Source organism: Populus trichocarpa, chromosome 19 (assembly GCF_000002775.5).
Source record: "Populus trichocarpa isolate Nisqually-1 chromosome 19, P.trichocarpa_v4.1, whole genome shotgun sequence".
Taxonomy (NCBI): Eukaryota; Viridiplantae; Streptophyta; class Magnoliopsida; order Malpighiales; family Salicaceae; genus Populus; species Populus trichocarpa.
This window is the reverse complement of record NC_037303.2, coordinates 235,008-257,348: the sequence shown is the minus strand read 5'-3', so window position 1 is coordinate 257,348 and position 22,341 is coordinate 235,008. Positions and strand designations below refer to the sequence as shown.

Here is a 22,341-nt window from a genome sequence, read left to right as displayed (position 1 = left end):
TTATTTCTTTTTAAAAAACAAAAGGCCAACAATCACTAACATAATTTCTTAAAATCACTTTAGTTTATTTAGAAAATATTGAAAACTGATCTTTGTTTCTTTACATTAAAATAAAAAATTGAATAATATTTTTATATTTTATTTCAAATTCGATATTGTAAAACAAAAATGAAAATGATGTGATATTAACCTTTTTTGTTATAAAGTAAGTTTCTTAATTAAAAGTGAAGGGGATTTGTTTGTAATAACAAAATGCATATACAATCATGCACGTTTAATTTTCTTTCTAAACTTGGAAGTTCTATTGAATTTGATGGTTTATAGGGGTACCAAGGACGTAGATGGATGTGAGAGCATAAGATCATTTTACAGAGAAATGCTTGAAAATACTCCAAATCAGTACGATACTTCTGTCCGAGTTGAATTTGAAGATCATTTTCCAAACTTGAAAGTTCTATTAAATGCTCTTTGAAATCTTTTCGATCTGATTTGAAATTGGACACCCTAGTTGTTATTATCCATGATGTAATTTATATTTTCAAATTACAACTTTTGATGAAAAATATTTCCTTCTTTTTCTCACTTGCCCGCCATATTCTCAACAAAATGAAAATCCTTGATCTTAGTTAGAAACAAATTGGTTTTCTAGGAAGAGATTATTTGTTGGGATATATTATTTGAGTTGATTCTTCATCATTTGATGTTATGATTTAAGATAATTAATGAAAATTACTGATATATAGGAATGTTCAGAAGGCATCCTTAATTGTTCTAATAAGTAAGGTCTTGTTAGTTTTTCAATGTATTATTACATGGTTTTTACTACTTTTTGGCCTTTTTTTTTTGTATATAAAACTTTTGTTTTTCTTGCCGGTTTGTCATTAGTTTTATGACACTAACACCAATTAATAATAAATCTTAGACTATTATTAAACAAAGAAAAAACAACCTTTTTTTCATTAAAAAAAAAGAAGCAACTTGGTATTGCAATAGTGCTAAAAAAATTGAGAATCAAATTAAGAATTTTAAAAAAATTAATTGTTTCAATCTATAATGATTTGTGAGAGAATGCATAATGCAAAGTCAAGAGAAAAAACTCCACACAACTTTGAAACCCTTTGATGTGTTGATTGAAATTGGCAAGTGAGTTTACTCATCACATATTGTTATATTGGTTTTAAGTCCAAATAGACATTTAAAAAGGGAGTTTTTCATGAATGCAACTGTAAACCCCGGAAAAATAAAAATAAATAAAGTTGCTTAAATTGAAAACTAACTATATGAGAAATAAAAGTGAAGAAATTCATGTGTATGGTTAAATAAAAGACAAGAATTCAGAAATTTAAAGGAAATGGGGCCTAAATGCAAATAAGAGAAAATATAGAGTATAAATACTCTTTCCTCACCAAAAATCTGCAGGAACCAAAATGAGAGAAAATAGGGAGTTTTATACCCATTATTGCAAAATCAAGAGAGAAACACTAAAATTTCAAGAACCCATCCAAGATTAAGAGTTTATAGATGGGATAAACACTTGTGAGCAAGTGATTAACAAGAAATTGAACAAGAAGAAAAGAAAGGAGGGAGTTGAAAATCTTCAACTGGTTAAAGATCAAAATCTTGATTCGTACCGGGTAAGGTGTTCTAAACATGATCTTAAAAATTCATTTCAAATTTGATAATGAATTGATGCCTTGATTTTGAATCATAGGTTAGGGTTCTTAGACATGAATTGAGGAAAAAGTACTTATTGTTAAAATTAAGTTAATTCATGTGTGTGGTATGTAGTTTATGAAAGTATTATGTGAAGGGGAGGGGGAGACGAATCTGGACAGACTTGTCTCCTGATTTTCGGTGAGATTTCAGGTAGGAGGATGAGGGAATTATGATAGGATTCCTCATAGAAATTGTAGATTTGGATGTTAGCTAACCAAGAAAACTGATCTTATTCAATTTGGAGATGTAGAACTCCAGTTATGGGTTACCAACCGAGACTGAGTCGTGACTGATTCTATAGGGCTGTAGAACTGATGGGTTGATAAGCAATTTAGACTATCATGTAGGCAGAACTGGGTTCTCCTTCCTTCAGAGAACTTGTAGCCTCATGTCTTATAACTATTGGATAGTAACAGTTCAATGTCTAGATAGTAATAGTTGGACAGTAACAGTTCAATGTCTAGACAGTAACAGTTCAAACAGCAATCGTTGGACAACAACCGTTGGATAACAACAGTTGGACAGTAACAGTTCAATGTCTAGACAGTAACAGTTGGACTGTAACAGTTCAAACAGCAACAGTTGGACAGTAACAGTTCAATGTCTAGACAGTAACAGTTGGACAGTAACAGTTCAAACAACAACTGTTGGACAGTAACAGTTCAATGTCTAAACAGTAACAGTTTAAAGTTAGATAGTAACAGTAGACTTTCACGTGAATATTATATGTAATAATATAAAAGAATTGAGTCATACGAACACTTGCACATTGAGATACTAGCTTTGAAAATATATCTGATATATGTATGTTTGTTATTACGAGGAAATGAACATGCATAGAAAGTAACATATGAGTAATGAATGAATATGGATTCTCCATAATATCGGCTTGAAGGAATCATAACCAAAAACTTCCTTTTGATTCAAGAGGAGCAACCAGGATTGGATCTTCTATTAGGGGAGGTCACGAGACAGGCGGAGCAGGTGCGTGATTTTTCCCTCCTATTTGCACTTATACAATTTAAAATTATTCTGGTGAATGCAATTATAATAAATATCGTGTTCAATATAAATAAAGTCTAGCGTATTTATAAGATTAGCTTCGGCTAATGACATCCATGATAGGAGTACTGGGAAATGAATTACAAGATTTGCTCCGGCTAATGACATCTATGATAGGATTGCCGGGAAATGAATTACAAGAATAGCTCCAGCTAATGGCATCCGTGATAGGAGTGCCGGGATATGAATTACAAGATTAGTTCCGGTTAATGACATCCATGATAGGACTGCCGGGAGATGGATTATAAGATTAGCTTCGACTAATGGTATCCATGGTATGATTGCCGGGAAATGGATCACAAGAATAGACTTTACAAGGTCACCCAGTTCATGCAAGTAAATAAGAGTATTCAAATTAAGAATATGCAAATGAGTGTCAATTGGGTTTAAAAGATTTACAAGCAAAATATAAGTTGTCTGTTAGAATTCTTATGGATCCGATAGAAAATTAATACTTCTTCCATATACATTACATGAGCAAATGTATATTTCTTTTATCAATATAATGATATGTTTATTTATGTAACAGGTCCATCAAATATCCAGGGAGATTATTAGTTTAGAACTCTACTTTGTCAAGCTTATGTAAATATTTAACTTAAACAAAAGGGAATTAACGCATTTATGTAGTATGGTTTTGTGTAAACCGATGTATTTATAAAAGTTCAGCTTAGCATGTAGTACTTTAGTTATCTTGTAATTAACCATTTTGAAATGTTTAAGAATACTTATTATGTTGTAAATGCTTTCTTTGCATGTTAGTATTCCTTTTTCTTTTAAATTTTATAATATGATATGTGGGATATGTTTATATTGAACTTACTCGTAGGATATATATATATATATATATATATATATATATATATATATATATATATATATTGTGTGGATTGTATGAGATGTTAAAATTATGATGATTGATATAAGATCCGGAATTATGGGACCTTGTGATGATGAGTTGATTGAGTAAATTAATAGTAGTCGATAACTTGGGATGTCCTAAATACAAACGAAACTCTGCCGAATTTTTGGTAGATTTAAAAAAAAAATTACCCTCAAATTAAGAGAATATGTTGGGATCTTTTAGCATTAATCAAGTCGTACAGCCGTGCTGTTATAACAACCCTTTATATATTCAATAGGAATGATGGGAGATTTTAATGTGTTGTGAATGCATTCATTTATATATGGATGGTTTTGCTAAGAATTGGTTGGTAAAAAACTTAATTTCGTTATATAAAAACCGAAGAGAGAACAATAAATAACTAAGAATTGAAGTGAAAAAAATAATTTGTGTGTATATGCTAATTGAAATGAAGATTAAAATAAAAAAGACAAAAAAAAAGGACTCGTTAAGATTTTATGTAAGTGTTCAACATATTTTTTCTTATTTTATTTTTTTTAATTGGATTACCTTTGTCTTTCATGTCAAGTAAAATTCTGGTATATAACACTAAATTAAAAAAAATAAGAGGTGAATTAAAGGTCTAAATAAATCAACTACATTTGATATACTCAACTCTCAGCAAATTGAAATTTCAAGGCTATTCGTATCTTGAAAACACAATCTCAATAATCTTAATGTGAGGAGTGATTTCTTTTCTATTATTTTTTTTTCTTTGGATCAAAAGGGTCTTATTGAATTATTATTTGTTAGGTAACTAAGATTTGTTGATGTGAAAAATAGCACTAAGTTTTTGGCATGGCCATCGGTGTGAAAAATAGCACTAAGTTTTTGGCATGGCCATCGGTGAGAATCAAAAGCAGCAGCAATCCATCAGGATCATCATCATCCTATCGCTTTGCCGTACTGTTTATCTTCTTGGCATTATTCAAAGGAACGCAAAAGGACATTCCAAGTGTGAAAGTGTATTATTGTCATAAAGTTTTTCAAACTTCCAATATAGAGTGAAATAAAGGGCAAAAGGAAACAACCCCCATCTGTCTTGTTCCCATTCCCTTCTTTACATGGCTTACTCAATGAAAAAGCAAACACCCCATTTGATTTTCAATCAGTATGAGAGTGAGAAAGAGAGAGGCCAAGGTGGTCATTGAATATTTTGTTCTTTTATGTCTCGCTCAATGGGGCAAACCATCTTTTTTCAAAATTTTGAATAGCATGCCATCAAAAAGAATTTTGTTCAATCCCAATCCCACATTGTCTGTAGAACTATTTACTTTTGACTGTACACTTTGTTATTTTCCAATCCCTCCCCAGTTCTGCAACCATTTCTCTACTTTCTATGCTCTTGGCTTGCTAGAAACTAAAGAAAACACATTGCTCTAGTTGCCTGCCTTCACTCTTCAGATTGCTCAACAAATCCCTTGAGACCTTCTCCATAGTTAACACATCACATAATGGCTACTCTAAAAAATTTAGCCATAAACATTGAACACCTTAAGCAATCAACGTGCCTTCCTTCACAATATGCATCACCCATAAATCTTTCTTTTGGGATGTTGCCGGGAGTCTAATTTCCGAGTGTAAAAATTATGTATAAATTTCCATTCTTTCCTTCCATCCATTACTTGTCCTCTATGAAGATTCTATGTATGAAATCTCGGAATCTTTTCGAGTATAACTTGGGATCAACAGCTGAGATAGACGTGGGATCCACTTGTAAGGACTTGTATGCATGCTCTAGCTTTTTGCTGATATCATAATCCTGGAGGATGTCAATGATACCAAAGTGAAGAACTACATCGAAGATCTCATTACCATTATGTGAAGGTGTTGAATTGTTACTTCCACCCCCCATGCACTGATCCATTTCAGTAGTCCTCATTACACGCTCGGCTCTTGCAGGCACATTTGCCCCCAGCCGGATGAATGGCCCCCTGGAACAGATTTCATATGAGTACTACAGGCATGCAGCGCCGGATAAAATCTTGACATTGCATCACACAATCACCAAAATTCAAAGTAACAAAACGAAGAACAAAATGTGATAACAATAACAATGATCACTCAACCACAGCCGAATCTTACGCTTTGAAGACACTTTTCATCATTAATTTTCCTTTTCACATTGATTTTCAATGTTCCAGACAGATAAAATAGCATTGATTTACAACCATGGTTTTAAGGCATCGTTAGTGGCAAAAACATTGTAGGACAGAGCAGACTTAAAGACCAATGCTTCAGTTGTCAATCACATTAATAATTTATATTTGATCGTCTAAAAGGGCCTGGAATAGGACCAGGTAAAAGTTTGTTTCTATCTAAGAAAGCAAGAAGGTCTCCACAAACTACCCCCAATTTCGCCACTACAGCCTAAGTCACTTTGAGTCATTCCAACAAATAGGAATTGAATTCAAAGGAATAAATCATTAAATGCAGGGCTCCTATGTGGGAAAGGGAAAATGATTCACTATTAAAAAAGAAAAGCTCAAACACAAATTATAGCTTCACTTTTTGTGAATTATATCTCATATTTCATTGGCTATATGTGGATGATTTATTGATATTTTAAGAAAGAAGCAGTCTTCATTGCTTTTCAAAACCAAACTATGGGTCCATAGGCAACTAAAGTTAAACATGTGGCACATGCTTAGTAGAAAAGAAGATGCCACACCACTTAAGGGCCCCAACATTTAGACTTTTGATGGCAACCACAGCTAAATTTAAAAACAGGACCATCTGAGAAGCCGGCATACAACAACAGGTCAAAGATCCAATTTCCAAAAATAGACTATGTATCATGTAGTTTAACATCTCTAAGCATAATTTTTGCAATAATCATCTATGCTTGACCATTCATATCTTTCACCACAGTTCTCTGTCACCACTTCACATGCACACATTCCCAAAAAAGAGATAGCATGGAAAAATGTCTTTGCTTGTCGTAAAAAATACAAGGGCTAAAACCTAACATAAGGAAAATAGATTTGGGAAAAGGAAAGCAGAAACAAAGCAAGGCACTAACAATTAGGAGGGGCAACAACATGAATTCAGAAAAGGAAAATACATACCGGCCTTCCATGACCCAATCCATATTGGGCAGCAAATGATAACCCCGCATCGATGTTTCCTCGTGATGTGAATTTCTTTTTTCTGATACAGAAACACAAAACCAAATTACCTCAAGGTCGATTGTTGTAAATTTTTAAGGGAGCAGAATTACAGGATAAAAGAAATTTACCAAAATGCTTGTCATTTGGCGACATCATCTCCTCACTAGAGTAATCATCACGGAAGTGTAGACCAATTAGAAGACTATAATCCATAATTCTCTCTGCTTCTAAGAATTCACAGTCCCTATAAACTTGACTGAGAAAGAAAGAACAGAAGACAAACACATGTTAACCTCTCAAGATTAGTGCCTCACCAAAGAACAAGATAAAAGATGCAAAACTTGGAACAAAATGAAAAAAGTGCAATGCTGTGGAATCTACCTAATGAGTTCATTAAACCATGACCGTTCCAGGCGAAATACAAAGTTTAGATCGAGGTCCTTAAGTGTGGTTGTTTCATCAATTTCACCCTCAAGCTTGTCAGTCGTGCGTCCATGAGAAGAACCTTTCAAGTCAAAGCGTTTATGGATACGGTACTCGGAACAAAACAGGTTTCCCATTACAACAAAACGAGTCTGGAATTACATTGCATTGTGAACAGTAATTAGAATATGATTATACATTATGTAGAAAGAACATCTCAATGAAAACTGCACCATCGTGATTATACCTTTTGACCTCCCACTGGTTTAACACAATGTACACCAAAGAACTTCGTTACCAAGGAGTTCTTGTACTGGCAAACATGTTGGTAGTAACTTGGAAGCATCTTAATAAGAACCTGAATATGGTTCACAATAGGTTGTGAAAATCTATCCACATGATAAAATTTAAAAATAAGTGTCTAAGACTTAAATTGTATATAGAACCAAATTACTCGCCCTACATATTGCTACTTGAGTAATAATCACTTTCATACATTTGCTGCTTTGTAACATGTTGAATTGAGAATTTAGGGTAGCTAAATTACTAACCTTGACTTCAGATTTTTTCACAGTTTTGATCATGAAACGATCATCTTGAGTTAGATAAAAGAAGCTTCCACTCTTCCCAGGGGAAGAAAATTCTCTAAGTGCATCACTTCCACAAATCGCTAGCATGTAATTCACTGGATCTATTGCAAACAATTCCCTCAGATGTCTAAATACCAAACAAACCAACCACCACCATAACATAAGAAATCAGAGACAGATTCAATATCTCCTTTCTTAGACATTCAACAGAAGATTAAAAATGAAGTAATAAAACATTATAAGTTCCAAAAATCCGCAAAAAAAATAAAAATTCCTGAAAACAATACCTGAATACCATGGGACAGTAATCCTTCCATCTGAAATCCACAGATTGATGTGGAGGCGTAGACTTCGATCCTTCCGGTGGAAACCTTGTCCAGAACTTTTCTTTAGGATCAAAATCACTGTGTCTTAGTTCCCTCATTATTGCATCATGCTTCCCCACAGAATGCCTACCCAAAAAAAAAGGAGACAAATTATTAATCCAAACTCTATAAAATCCCACCAAAAAACCCCATATTGACCAGTACGAGAGTACCTGATACCCAGTTGAAGATTAAGCATCAAATCATAATTCTTGTGCCCTTTCGAAATCGTTTGTCCTTGTTTCTTATTAACCTCACCATCAACAGAACTACAAGGACTTCTACCTGGCTGCAGCTGCTGCTGCACATTACCCTCACATCCACCTCCATTATCATCATTACCATCTCTATAAAACATAGAAGCCTCCACATTATCAACAATATCACAAGTAATATCACCAGCCTCCCCATCCAACTCCCAAATACAAATCCGAGGAAAATTCCCATCCACTGATGACCTCTTCCTCCCTCCCCCAGCCCCAACTACTGGATCCAATGCCACCCCTTTAAAATCCTCTCCACCACCACCAACAACTCTCCCATTCACATTCCCACTACCAAATGTAAACATTCCTTTCCCTTTAGGCACCCCATTTTCCCAGTACCCTTCATACCTCTTCCCATTAGCCCAAACCAATACCCCTTTCCCAGATATCACCCCATGTTTCCACTCACCAACATACTCATTCCCATTACACCACCTATACTTCCCTTCCCCATCCTGCAAATTAAACTTCCACAAACCTTGATAAACATCCCCATTGGCGTACCTTTTCTCACCAAAGCCATGCTTTTTATCACTCACCCAATTTCCACTATAAACTTCACCATCTACACCAATAAAAGTACCGTAACCATCCATTCTCCCTAACTTAAACTGACCTTCATAAGTAGCTCCTGATGGCCAAGAAAACTTCCCACCTCCATTAGCCTTCCCTCTCTTCCACTCTCCTTCATACATACACCCATCACACCACAAATACTTCCCCTTCCCATGTGGCACACCATCCACCAACCCCCCAGTATAAATATCCCCATTGGGCAGCACCTTCTCCACCAAGGAACAGCCGGTGTCAATACGAGAATTGATGGTGGTGGTCGTCGCGTCACGCGTGGGAGTCACGCGCCGGTAGTTGGGCTGGGATCGGGTTCTTGTGGTCACTAGATGGCACGGTGAGGGGACTAGCAGAGACACATCTTTGCTGTTTTTGGCTTTGATTTTGGGGTTTTCTGATAGTGTGGCCAGAAGGGTCTCTTGCATTTTGCTTTTTATGCCGGTAAATGCACCGGCGGAAACATTTCCGGCGACTGTGCTATATTCTTTAACGGTTTTCTTGCTCTTTTGTGAGTCAAAAAACAAAAAAATGTAGCTTTCCTGTTGCTTTGAAGAATGGGCGAGAGAAATGGCAGAAAAAAACAGTGGAAGGGAAGAGAAAAAGCAAAAGACCAAAGACAGAGAGAGAGAGAGAGGGAATGGGCCGTCTTTTGTTGTTGTTTTTGGTGTCTGTCTAGGGAAGGTTGTCAGCAGGCTTTGTTGCAGAGAGGGATCATTTTTTTGTGTTTTAAGAAATATAGTGACTAAAATGGGATTAGGCTTTGGGTATTTTTAGAGTGTGTTTGGTATTGCGGTTGCTGTTGTGGTTGTGGTTTGAAAAAAATTGTTTTATAAAAAGTACTTTTAGTTGAGGTTGGTTTGAAAAAATATATGTTTGGTTAAAACTGTGGTTAAAACTGAGGTTGAGTAAAAAGTAGTTTAATGTGTTTGGTTAAAAAAATGCTTTTCAAATTAAGGTTATAAAATAATTAATATATATATTGAATGTTTTTCATTTATTTTACTATTGTTATTACATTATGAAATAAATAATACTTTATATAAAATATTTTATATTGTTCCATTGAACTATTTACAATTCCATCACGTATGAAATACATCCGACAAGGACTACAGTTTCATTGGTTTCGTAAGCGCGCAACAATATCAGGTAAAATATCATTAGAAATAAAATTAGGACTGTAATCAAATTCTATAAATATTACGTCATCAAGTTATCTTATTCTAATTTATATAGTGTTATTGAATAATGTGAAACACTAATTTTTTCAAATAAAACACAATTAAAAATAAAAAATATTTTTTTTACTAGGTCGAACCCGGTTCAATATATTTTTATAGTTTTGGACCGGTCTGATCTCCACTGTTCACGTGAACAGTGGAGACATTCTCCACTGTTCACGTGAACAGTGGAGGAACTCTCCACTGTCCACTTAAGTGAACAGTGGAGAGTGAATTTAATTCACTCTCCACTGTTCACTTAAGTGGACAGTGGAGAGTTCATTCTCCACATGAGAAGACGCAGGCAGGACCGCAGGAGAAGAACACAGGAGAAGCAGATAAAACCTGCTTCTCATGAGCTGAGGTTCGACCTCAATTATTAGGCGGGACCCATGTGAAAAAATGTGTAGTTTGGATTAACCAAACACTTTAATTCAGCTTTTGTTTTCTGCCGCAGCCGCTGCCGCAGTGCCAAACGGGCACTAGTAAAACCTACACGGTTCAGGTCGGGTAATAAAACAATATTATTTTAATAAAAAAAAATCAATAAATTGAGAGTTGGTTAAATAACCCGTGAGCCATTTCAGATTTTATAACGGTGATTTCAGGTGTGTGAGGTATTGTTGAGGAATTTAGGGTTTAGTTGGGGGTATTTTAGGGATATTTGGGAGAAAGGGAAGAAATAATCAAGGTGGGAAGAACATTTCTTGATTTATGTAAATTGATTAATTTAAAGATGGTTTGATTGATAATGCAACCCACAAACATTTGTAGAGTGTAATTGACTAAAAAAATGAATGAAAGAGATCATGAACAAATCATTCTTTATTATTTAATAGATTTGTCAAAGTTTCTATTTTTATTTTAAAACTTGTTTCAATTGGCTTTTTTTTGTGTTTTTTTAATATTTTAGATATTTTTTTAAAAAAATAAAGTAATTATTATTGTATATATTTAAATTAAACTAGATATGATAATTAACAATCAAATTAAAGTTTATATGATTTTAGTGATTTGTATATTTTAAAAAAATAGATTAAAAAATGAAAAAAAAAACATATAAAAATAGAAATAGAAATCGTATCAATTTAATATGGGATATTAATAAGTATATGTGAGTAGTTTAGTTTAATAGATGGAGTACACGATGGTAGGTGTTCCAAGGTTTTTTTTTTTTTGGTATATTCTCTTTTTTTTTCACTTTTTGTGATACTAAATCAAATATATTATTACTAGATATAAAATAATTTATTAATTACTTAATTAATATATTCATAAAAAAATTATTTTTTTACCGATTTAAGATTTTTGTTATTTAAAATTTGAGATGATAATGTAGAATAATTTTGTTTGGACCGACAACATCTCCAGCATATATACAATACTTTTTTAATTTTTTTAGTAAGGTAGTGCATCTTAGTTGTACAAGACAATGCATGTTTTATCCAAGCAAATTAATTTACTTAGACTTTTCTTAAATTCTTCAAACCCTAAACATGATTTGCATCTCAAATTTATTCTTTAATGAAGTTGATTAGAATTTGATCAATTTCACCAAGGAAGAGAAAAAAAAAACTATTATTATGCTCCCAATCTCTCCCTCAACTATAATTATAAAACTCGATTTAATCATCAATTTAAAATAAAATTCAATATTAAAAAAATTAAACTAAATTAATCAGAATTGATTTTATTTTTTTTTAAATACAAAAAATAGTTAATAAATTAAGAATTAAGTTTTATTCTTTATAACTTGGGTTTTTGACCAAATTAAGGTATATTATTTTTATTTATTTTTAATTTATCCTCTAAAGGTTTGAACATTGCTCTGTTTTTTTTTTTTTTTGTACTTTCCATTTTATTTCTCAAAGCTATAGTGGTATATAAATTTCTCTAGCTGGTGTTAAATTTTCTGTCCAGACTTTAAACAATGGCATGTGGGAAGAAGACAAGAGAAGTGTCAGCCAGTAATTACCATATATACAGAAACTGTCAGAATTAATAAGGTATACAGAACCATTATAAAAGCTAATTTTTAATGGCATTTTCCTTGGTGGATAATCCATACAAGAAAGGGCATCAATTAGAATAGGTGTCTTAGTTATAGGTATATGCCCTAACTATTCTTCAAGTGTCTATTTACAACATTGTCATTGTAAATATTTTCTTTAAAAATATTTATGGATGGCAATAGATAATAACTTGGTACAAGAATTGTGTCAAAGGTTAAGTGAATTGATCGAGTCAATTTAAAATATTATAAATAATAAATTTATTTAATTATTCTTTGTTCATGATTTAGTTCAAAACCTTATATAATTTTTTAAAAAAAATTATAAGTTTGAGAGAAGAAATTTGTTAATCAAATAAGGATAGTAATTTCACCAAAATCCAATTGATATCAACTAGAATGGTTAGGGAATTTTTAGACCTAATCAAATTCGGGTAAAACTTGAAGGTAAAATCTCGAGTGTTGGGTTGGGTATGAAAAATAATTTACATAACCTAAAATAAATAAATAGCCTTAAAATTTGAGAAAATTACATATATACTAAGTTAATTATGTATTAAATAATTGTAAACTATAGTATTTGAGTTTGGGTTAAGAATATTCATTAAATACCTGAAATCTTATCGGGTTGGTTTTTAATACAAAAAATCCATACACGATCGGGTTTTGTGTTCGAGTGGAGTTTGAGTAGGAAAAAACTTGACCAACGAGTATCCATAGCCATCCCTGTAAACAAATGCATGTATATCCATGGGAGTGAGTTTTCGAAGATGTTCAAAGGGCAAGCAGAGAGAGAGTGCTTTAAAAAAATAGAGGGACCAATGCTTGAGAACATGCATTGCTGAACTTCTTGCTTGATTTCGCCATGTTATGGAAGCATAAAAACCTCACAATACTGCTTCACAGCTCCTTTTCTGTGCTATCATGCCATGAGCATCTGGTGACAAGAGGCCTTGCAAGGACACATCAAGGCGATGCTTGATTTTTTTTTCTTGCCTCTTTCCATGGCAGGGAGGTGCCCTTGAGTGCGCGGCATGGTCTGTACATGTACAATACTTCCTATATCTATACAAGTATGTCCTATGTAAGAGACTTCGATTGTTTTTTTTTTTCTCTCTCTCTTTTTTAACAGTAGATGAAGGACTAGCATATGTTGATTTTATTTTATTAAAAATACTAAATAAATAGAATAAAAAATCCAATTTACAGGCCTAGCCGCCATGGAAAGAGGCAAATCAAATAACTTCGAATATCCATATGTCCTATGAAGCAAGCCCCTACCCGGCCTAGCCCGATTTATTTAGTATTTTTAATATAAATATATTTTAAATATAACACATGATTTATAATTCTTATGTTTAGGATTTTAATGTATAGATTTGAAATTTAAACTTGATATTTTTATGATTTATAAATTAATTTTTAAACTTGATAGTTTTAATTTTGAGAAATTAATGAAAAAACATAAACATAATATAATAGATAACATGTCTATGAAATTTTTTTAATATGTTAAAATTGAATCAAAGTAATGGATGTTAATGTTCTAAATTAAAGCAATTTTGTTTTAAAAAAAATTAATTAAATCAAAGTAATGTATGTGAATATTCTAAATTAAAATCCGTTCGATTTTGGTGCCTGGATATCACTATTTTAAAAAAATAATTTGATTTTTTTATTTTAAATTAATATTTTAATGTTTTTAGAATGTTTTAAAGTTAAAAATAAATTTTAAAAAATAAAAAATATCATTTTAATTTATTTTTAAATAAAAAATATTTTAAAAAATAATATTTACAAACATTATCTTAGTGTATTAGAAGAAGCAAAATCCAACTCTAATATGATCTACAAGTGACCAACCCAAACTTAGCACCTGGAAACCAAGAGCACATTTGACAAAAAAAGAATTTTTATTTCTTTAAGTTCTTAAGAGTTCTTTTTTTTTCTTCTAATCATTTTATAAAACATTTTATAAAATTCCTAAAACCAAGTTTTTGAGATTTGAAATTAACATGAAATCATTTTAACATATATTATCAAATACTTTTACGATCATAACTACAACCACAACTAAAAGCCTAGGCCCTGAGCCTTTTTTTCTTCTTCAGGTTCGCATTCAAACGAATAAATTCATCGAAAATTTCCTTCTCTGTCTCGACATTAAAATTCAAAATGGTAATATAAAAATTAAACTCTTATCCTAGATGAGCTAAATATTTCGATCCAGACTCAGACAAGAACTAGATGTATTTCTAGGGTATGAAGAACCATCATTACATTGTTGCTGTATACTGTAAATGTCAGTTGATCCTCGCAGTACTTCTGGAAACAATTTTTTTTTTCTTTTTTCCTTTGAAACAAATTTATTTCTCTTTGAAAAACAACTAAATATATTCATGAAAGAGGAAATAAAGAATGGTGTAAATCAAAAGAAAAGAAAGGTGCAGATTATGCTGCTAGTCAAAATTTTGATCAGGGGATACTTGGTCAAAGATATCAGGACATGATTCCCAGTTGCCCCTTTCCTTGGCTTCCCAGTAACCACCAACATAGCTATAAGTTTCACCACCTTTCTCCTTCACAAACCACCGAGGCTTCCAGCCTCTCTCTTGCATCTTCCGTGCCTGTCATTGTTGAAAAGAATTCTTATTATCCTCTAATTTACTACATTTCATAAACAGTAGTCGGTAGAAGTGTATTGCAAGTGTGTGTACACATGCATTGGTGTAAATACAGCAAGATCACTCCTTGATGCATGTATGTACCTGTCGTTGCCGCTGCTCTAGTCGTAACTTCTCTTCATTGGCCTTTGTATACTCTCCATTTTCCAAGCATCTCTGATCAGGTCTCAGCCTGGAGTCTGTTGATGGCAGTTTCTCCTGCGTATAAATTTAATGTCAGCAGCTACGAATGGATACCTTGTTCTCTACTGCAGAGGAGCAGTGAGACATGGCATTTCTTGTAAAGAAAGATATTTATCATATTCAAATCTTTCACCAACCTTAAGCTCCGGTGTGAGCTCATTCAGAGTTATAGCAAAGCGTGTTAGATTATATCTGGTCAGATGCTTTGATGGTTTGCTCCGCTTCCAGAGCAAATGGGGCTCTGATCCGTTTGCATTCCTTGAATCACCATTAATTTTATAGTGCATGCTATCATCCCATTTGCCAAATAAACTTGCCACTGTTTTACCATTCTTATCTTGAACACCACCTAGTACCTAGAGAACAAATAGTATTGCTGCAATTAATGGTAATGCCTAATCATGATTCATTCACAAAATGAGATAATGCAATAAGAACCTGATATGAGGGAAAACATCAACAGACAAATATTAATAGTCTTATGGGTGACAAGCTAATGGTCAAATGATTTTTCACCAAGCAAGCTTGATATCATTAAAAAAAATGTGTTGGAAATTGTTGCATGAAAGGGCAGAACCTCTAAAGTAATGTGCACGGGTATACAAATTTGACTATACAACCAACAGAAAAGAATAAGCCAGGAATCAAACTATCATTAGAACAAAAAACCTGAGCTTAGCCTGTAGGATACAAGTTTAACAAACTTAAAAAGCAAAAGAGACCTTGGAGACAAAACATCAGCGAAATATTATACAGCATGATGTGGACCTTAAGTGGACCTGGAAAAAGAAATTTTTAGAAAAAGAGATATTTTCTAATAAATCTACGAGGATAGAAACTCCCAATATATTCCAGGAACACTAGCGTCACTATTCTTTCAAGCAGTCAAGTGCTTCAGCAGTACAATGACTACACCTTAGTTGCTTTATTAAAATGCAATTCAAGATGGATCATTTACTTTGATGAAAAATATGGAAATGGGGATATTGGAACCTGGTGGGGATTCCTGTCAATGAGTGACTGCTCTTTGAATTTTAGCTTGCAGGAGTATTTCTGATTCCCCTGTATCTTCATTGTACCATAATGATCACAGTATAGTTTCCCTAAAATGAGGTTGTAAATGGATGTTGTCACCTGATAAGAGAAAGACAGCTTAGCAGGAATCTTATAGAGAATGGTAAGAGCTGTAAAATGCCAAAACAAACCTTACTCCACTGGAAAATTTCTCCATCATCAAACTCTAGTGTTAAGGTGCCAACAGGATCAAGTTGAATTGAACGACCCCAAAATTTACTTTTTAAATCACTTTCACCCCAAAATTTCCAGCCTCGACCCTCACAATGGCAGGCAACAACCATTGGGTGATGACTAACCTGTTTCAAGATGAGCCACATTGATATGTTAAAAATCAATAGTGGCATTTGCTACTTACTGACAATGTGTAAATGTGTGCAAATACGCTTTCAATTACATAATATTTTTCTTTACAGAAGCAACCATAAAAAGGCATGTCATATTAGACGTGTACAAATAAAGAATAACAATTGCTTAAGGTGCTTCTAGCAGTGACAGAGACACCTTCTCAGAGATAAAGCGAATGCCTTTATCAGGATAATCAGCCTCGTATGTTTCCCCTAGTAGTGGATTGAATGGCTTGCAATGTCTTCCATCAGTAGAGGCATATCCTGATACTGCAAACGCTGCCACATTGAGTGCTCTCATAAGGCTATTACCCTACAAAAAATATGCCAAGATCGTAAGCACATTTATTAAGAGAACAGTATAGGGTGAGAGGGTGATTTGTCCAAAATTCTTCCAAGAAAACTAAAATACTGCACACTTGGCACTGAGAGCACTAGGATTTAGGACCACACTTCCACACACAAGCACAGAGACCATGCAGCAGCAACAGTCTGATTAATAGTAGTTCACAACAGAGCATTTAAAGTATAACTTCCATCTCCATAGCTTCTTAAGAAATCATGTGATGGCTGTAATAAAACAATAATAGGCGCAAGCAACAAGTCTCTTTGTTAGACACTAGTTTCAAGTAGGCAAAATCATAACTTTGCTTCTGCAAGACAAGTAAAACTAGCATGGTTTCAAAAATAGTAAACGATAGTGGCAGGCATACCCCAAAAAGTTTGTAACCAGCAACGGTACATTGACTAAATGACAAGTATGTGGTTTTTTTAAAATCAACTATCAGAAAAGGATAAGAAACAACAAGAAAGGATGAACCTACCATTTTACCAAATTCATAGGCTCGATCTAGAAGGAACGAGTATTCCAAATCCTCAAAACATTTCTGTAAAGAAGAGATGGGCTCATTGAAATAAACTGGAAGACAAACTCTAGTAAGATCCTTCCCGATATTATCTTTAATCATTGACCAAAGACTGACCCCCTTCTCCTTCTCAACTGGGTCAGGCAATTTCTTTCGCCTCATAACACAAGGGTAGTTAGATCCAACAAATTTGATACAGGAATCCATGCCATCTTCAATATCAAGCGGGCCTTCGTCTTCATCAGAATCATATGGTGTTTTCTGAAATTCAGATTCAGCACTTTTAAACGAACTTGATGAAAGAAAATCTTGAGTATCAAGGAATTCATCATCATCATCTTCATCATCTGTTTCCTCCTCTGCAGCATCATGTCTGTCATGATCATCATCGGAGCCACTTGCACTTCCCTCTACATAAATTCCACACAAAGAGGGTCAAAAGATAAAGTTAAAATGGATGACACAGTTCAAAAGGAAAACAGAGAAAGAGGCTAAATATTGAAGACACAAGCAAGAGACAGAGGGCGAGAGCCAGGTGTTGGTTTTCAATTATCCATGAGAAATCAATTAGAAATAGGTATGCATGTAAATGAGTTTGATTTAAAACATATATGGCAAATTGTGCAACAGTAACAATGGATGAATATAGCTACTAGTATAGCAATGAACTTGGGAATTTTGAAGCAGAGAAACTTCAGACAAGGCTAAAGTAACAGGCCACGGGAATTCATCATAAAAGCAGATAGACGCGCCTCATTTAACCCATTCACAGACAGCTCATCATTCGCATACAAGGCGCCATGCAAGGCAGCTGAAAGTATTTCATAGCATCCATTTTCAGAACAAAGGAACTTCTAACTAAGCAAAACTATAATTCAACCAAACAAAAGTTAACTATAGAATCCATGGCTGATCCTCCAAAACATTTCTTTTTCCATATAATCAGCTGCTAAAACAAATAAACATGCACAAGTCTTGCATTCAAATTTCAATCTAACATGAAGGATTAACAAACACGTCAGCTTTAATTATTCCATAACCCACTATTAATCTATCATCATTACAGAACGCAAATTAAGTTGTTTCACATTCAAACAGACAAACACTAAGTTCCAAGGTTCAGTGTCTGTTAGGGACCAGCGCCAATTGGCTGACAAGACATAATGTTAATTGTAACCATATGAAACTAAGTTTTATCAAAACATACCGGCGGATTTCTGTTGCCTTAATCCAGACATATTTTCATGCTGCCTTTGGCTTTCATCAACAACCGTGTCCTCCAAATCTACTTTCTCCGACTAAAAAAATATACAGCCATACACGAATTAAAGAAATAACAAACAAAATCACTTTAATACTGAAATGGGTTTTCTGATTGTACTTTATACCTCTAATTGGCGCAATGTGTCGACAAGCAGAGCCTGTTTCTGCTTGAGGACCACAAGGTGGTTATGAAGAAGTGAAAATTCATCCCTCATTATTTGTTCACTTTCTTTTATAGCCTCTTCACTCAATCCTTCATCCATCAATCTTTGCCTCAACCTTTTCGTCGAAACCACCACCAGCCCCCCATTTCCCGTCAGCTCACCACTATTTGGTACCCGCGGATACAAATCCTTCACCGCCTGCAAGGCCTCCATCCATTCCACTCTCTCCTCCCTGCTCCCCGCCCTCAAATGCAACGTTTTTGTCCCCGTAAATATCGAAAACCTCTTGTCATCCGATCTACTCTCCTTGATAGAAGAAACCTAAAAACCCCATAAAAAACAATCACCAAATCATCACAAATTCAGTTAATTTTTCTATTTCTGAGCACTACTAAGCAATTTGATTATAAAAAAAACGTTTTTTAAAATTCACCTTGAGATGAATTTCCCCAATGGGATTTCCAAGGCGAGAGATCCAACGTGAAATATCTTCTCCAGGGGGAGTATTTTTCTTACGGTGGTGGTGGTGGTGGTGGTGGTGGTGGTGACGACCATTGGTTTTGTAGTAAGATAAGACCCCATCATCGAGAAGGAAAAAACGAGGACGCCAACCTTTACCATAATTCACCCACTTCTGTAAAATGCCTGAGATTTCTTTATTTTGAAGGGATAATAAAAATTGGGTTTCTCTTATTGATGGTAATCGAGAGATTGATTCGATGGCGGAGGATGATCGGACACTACGGTGGCGGTTGTTGCGGTGGGGGTTGAGTGATGATGATGACGAAGAAGACGACGAGGACTCCTCATGGCTGTGGCAACGGTTTGAGAAAGAACGGAAGGATGTCGCCGTTGATGATGATGACGACGACGACGATGGTGGTGGCGGCATGGTAGTGATTGAGTATTTTTATTTTTTTTGTGTGTGCGCTTTGTAAATTTAAAATGATAAAAAGAAAGAAAGATTTTTTTGGGTTTTTTTATAGTTGTTTTTTCCTAGGATTTTTGTGCTTCGTGTTAATTAAATTTTTTTTTTTTTGGAATAAGAAATTTTTAAATTGAATTTTGAGAAAATAATTAGTGAGGAAAATGGAGAGGTGGAGACAGCTGGGTTTGGATTTTAAGGGAGAGGTGGGGGAGCTGTTTTATATATATTTTAGTGTAGTGGGGATGTACAAAATGGAAGATAGACAAATGTCATGATCACGTATTTTCTTTTTCTATTTTTGAGAGATGAATATAAAAATAGGTTGATCATATAATATAATGTTTTTGGGAATTATTTAAATTTGATTAAGTGTATTTGGTAATATAATGTAAGGTATTTTTCAAAAATATATTAAAACAATTTTTTTATATTACTATATTAAAATCATAAAAAAAACATATAAAATGATCAATTAATATTTTTTCAAATAAAAAATAATTAAAAAAATATTAAAAAAATTAGATTCAATCACAAAAACAAAGCAAGTATTCTTTGAGTTTGATTTGCTAATTTGAAAACTCATTGATTCAAAATCTAATTTAGACTAAACTTGAAATAAATTAAATAAAAAGTTAATATGGTTAGATTTTCTCAACCTAGTTAAAATTATATTAATTTGATAATTCTTTTCAATAGATTAATTGTGAGATATTAAAAAATTAAAATAATATTATTTTAAATTTATATTAAAAAAATAATAAATAAATAATGAGTTCAACTAGTGACCTTTGGATCCAATAATTAAATAATTGAAACTATTTCATAACGTGAATAAGCAAATTTAGAAATTGAGAGTTTTCTGGATGTGTCTTCCCTTTACAAAAAGAACAAATTTCCTTCCAAAAAACCTTGCAAAAACCAATTACTTGAGAGATTTTGATTGATATGTGCAATAATAATAATAATAATAATCAAAGTGAGTTTATGATATTTTAACTAATAAGAAGAAATCTCAAGAGATCTCATATTTGAGTCTTTTTTTTATAATAATAAAAAAAACTAATAAGAAGAAATAATATTTATAAATATTTTTTTATTATTATTCACGTGAAATATTCAGTAAATTTACACACATCTCAACTAAATATATATCTTTTAATTGAATGAGACTATTAATCTTGTACTACAAAATGAAGGGAAACTCCTTGTCAATTATCTCCCCTAATCCTTCAAGTTTTTTTTTAAGAGGATGTTGTAGTTCTAAAACTATTTAGGTGTTTGATTTTAAATATAGTACATGCATAATTACACACATAATTTTTGTGAGAAGAATTTGAAAAAAATATTAGAAATTATTTTCAATATAATCTTCCCTTGCCTCCACAAAAATAGGACCACCTTGATAATTAAAAAGAAATCTAAAGTACCATGTTTTTGTAAGATTGATTGAGTAAAAAATACACTAGAAAATCTTATTGATTAATTAAGGAATTTATTATTTAAATTCTTAATCTCAAATAAAAAATGATTTGTCTCTTAAAATAACTATAGAAAGCTTAATAAAAACGCAAGTTTAAATTATAGAAAAAATCTCTGTTCTACAATACTAAAAAGCAAACGTTGACCCCTCCCTTGTTCCCTCCCTCGGGCCAAATCTCAAATGTCGCACGGTGAGAACAAACACCGATGCATGTGAAAATTTAGTATTTAATATTGTATAATGCCTAAATAGACAACTGCGTTTGTAGTCCAACGGTTAGGATAATTGCCTTCCAAGCAATAGACCCGGGTTCGACTCCCGGCAGACGCAACTATCTATTTTGGAGGATGTATTGTTTTTAGTTCCCGGTTTCGATTATAAAACAAATATGATAACAACAATATAATTAGGAATTAAAAAAATTATGATTATTAAACAAATATGATAATTCATGGTTTGGTTATGATTATAAAAAAAATATTATAAAAAATATACATAGGAATGATTATAAAAATATATAAAAAATTATGATATTTCCTAATCAATAAAAAAAAAAGTATTTCACAACAACAATAAAAATAAATAAAATAAAATTGTATGCACATAAATATAGGTGGATATATGTGTATTAAGTTTAAATAAACTGGGAGATGCGCTCCATGCTCATAAATGTTAATTAAACACCTACTTTTATAAGTAAAACCTTTTCTTCCTATAGAAACTTATATAAAAAGATTTGAGATAAAAGATTTTTTGTTTTTCAGGGCACTACAAAAATGTTGCTCTGAATCAAAAAGCCATTCTTGGACATATGGCTGCTGTTGTTGATGAGTGGAGACATGAGCTTGTGCTTTTCAACGAGGAGGTAGTGGTAAGAACAGAGGATTATCATAACATTTATAGCATTTAGATGCAGTGTGTGTCCAGACTTGTCCAGGTTTCAAAATTACAATTTGAAGCACTACCTCTACCAAAACCACGACAGTGGTTGCTAAAATGACACCCCTTGCCATTTGTTTGAAAGAAATTTCCTTGGCCACAGTTTGCACAGACAGATGGTTGTCGTGAAGCAACATGAACTAACTAATGCAGGAGAGAAAGGAGCAGGCTGTGGG

The 22,341-nt window shown here is 33.1% G+C and overlaps 2 protein-coding genes and 1 non-coding gene across 5 annotated transcripts; 1 reads left to right on the top strand and 2 right to left on the bottom strand.

The window, feature by feature from the left end:
* Positions 1–5,087: 5,087 nt before the first annotated feature.
* On the bottom strand, positions 5,088–9,719 carry LOC7484083 (phosphatidylinositol 4-phosphate 5-kinase 1). Of its 2 annotated transcripts, none has more exons than XM_052449375.1 (8): positions 8,344–9,719; positions 8,093–8,257; positions 7,790–7,932; positions 7,463–7,479; positions 7,174–7,367; positions 6,921–7,048; positions 6,751–6,832; positions 5,088–5,616 (listed from the first exon to the last, which is right to left on the bottom strand). In XM_052449375.1, exons 1-8 carry the CDS (start codon positions 9,429–9,431, stop codon positions 5,304–5,306), a joined length of 2,130 nt encoding a protein of 709 aa, XP_052305335.1. In that variant the 5' UTR covers positions 9,432–9,719; the 3' UTR covers positions 5,088–5,303. The 2 variants fall into 2 exon arrangements, with proteins under 2 accessions (XP_052305335.1, XP_002325695.2); XM_002325659.4 differs by having other exon boundaries at positions 7,463–7,573; positions 7,767–7,932; positions 8,344–9,717.
* Positions 9,720–14,469: 4,750 nt separating this feature from the next.
* Positions 14,470–19,911, bottom strand: LOC7458868 (oxysterol-binding protein-related protein 1B). 2 transcript variants are annotated; one of them, XM_024591963.2, is made up of 10 exons: positions 19,252–19,907; positions 18,780–19,139; positions 18,599–18,689; positions 17,350–17,801; positions 16,683–16,838; positions 16,310–16,477; positions 16,098–16,238; positions 15,242–15,460; positions 15,006–15,119; positions 14,470–14,864 (listed from the first exon to the last, which is right to left on the bottom strand). In XM_024591963.2, exons 1-10 carry the CDS (start codon positions 19,708–19,710, stop codon positions 14,697–14,699), a joined length of 2,328 nt encoding a protein of 775 aa, XP_024447731.2. In that variant the 5' UTR covers positions 19,711–19,907; the 3' UTR covers positions 14,470–14,696. The 2 variants fall into 2 exon arrangements, with proteins under 2 accessions (XP_024447731.2, XP_024447732.2); XM_024591964.2 differs by lacking the exon at positions 16,683–16,838 and having other exon boundaries at positions 19,252–19,911.
* A 1,573-nt stretch (positions 19,912–21,484) lies between these two features.
* TRNAG-UCC (transfer RNA glycine (anticodon UCC)) lies at positions 21,485–21,556 on the top strand. The gene has a single exon. It is a non-coding gene; the product is annotated as a tRNA-Gly (tRNA).
* The last annotated feature ends 785 nt before the right edge of the window (positions 21,557–22,341 follow it).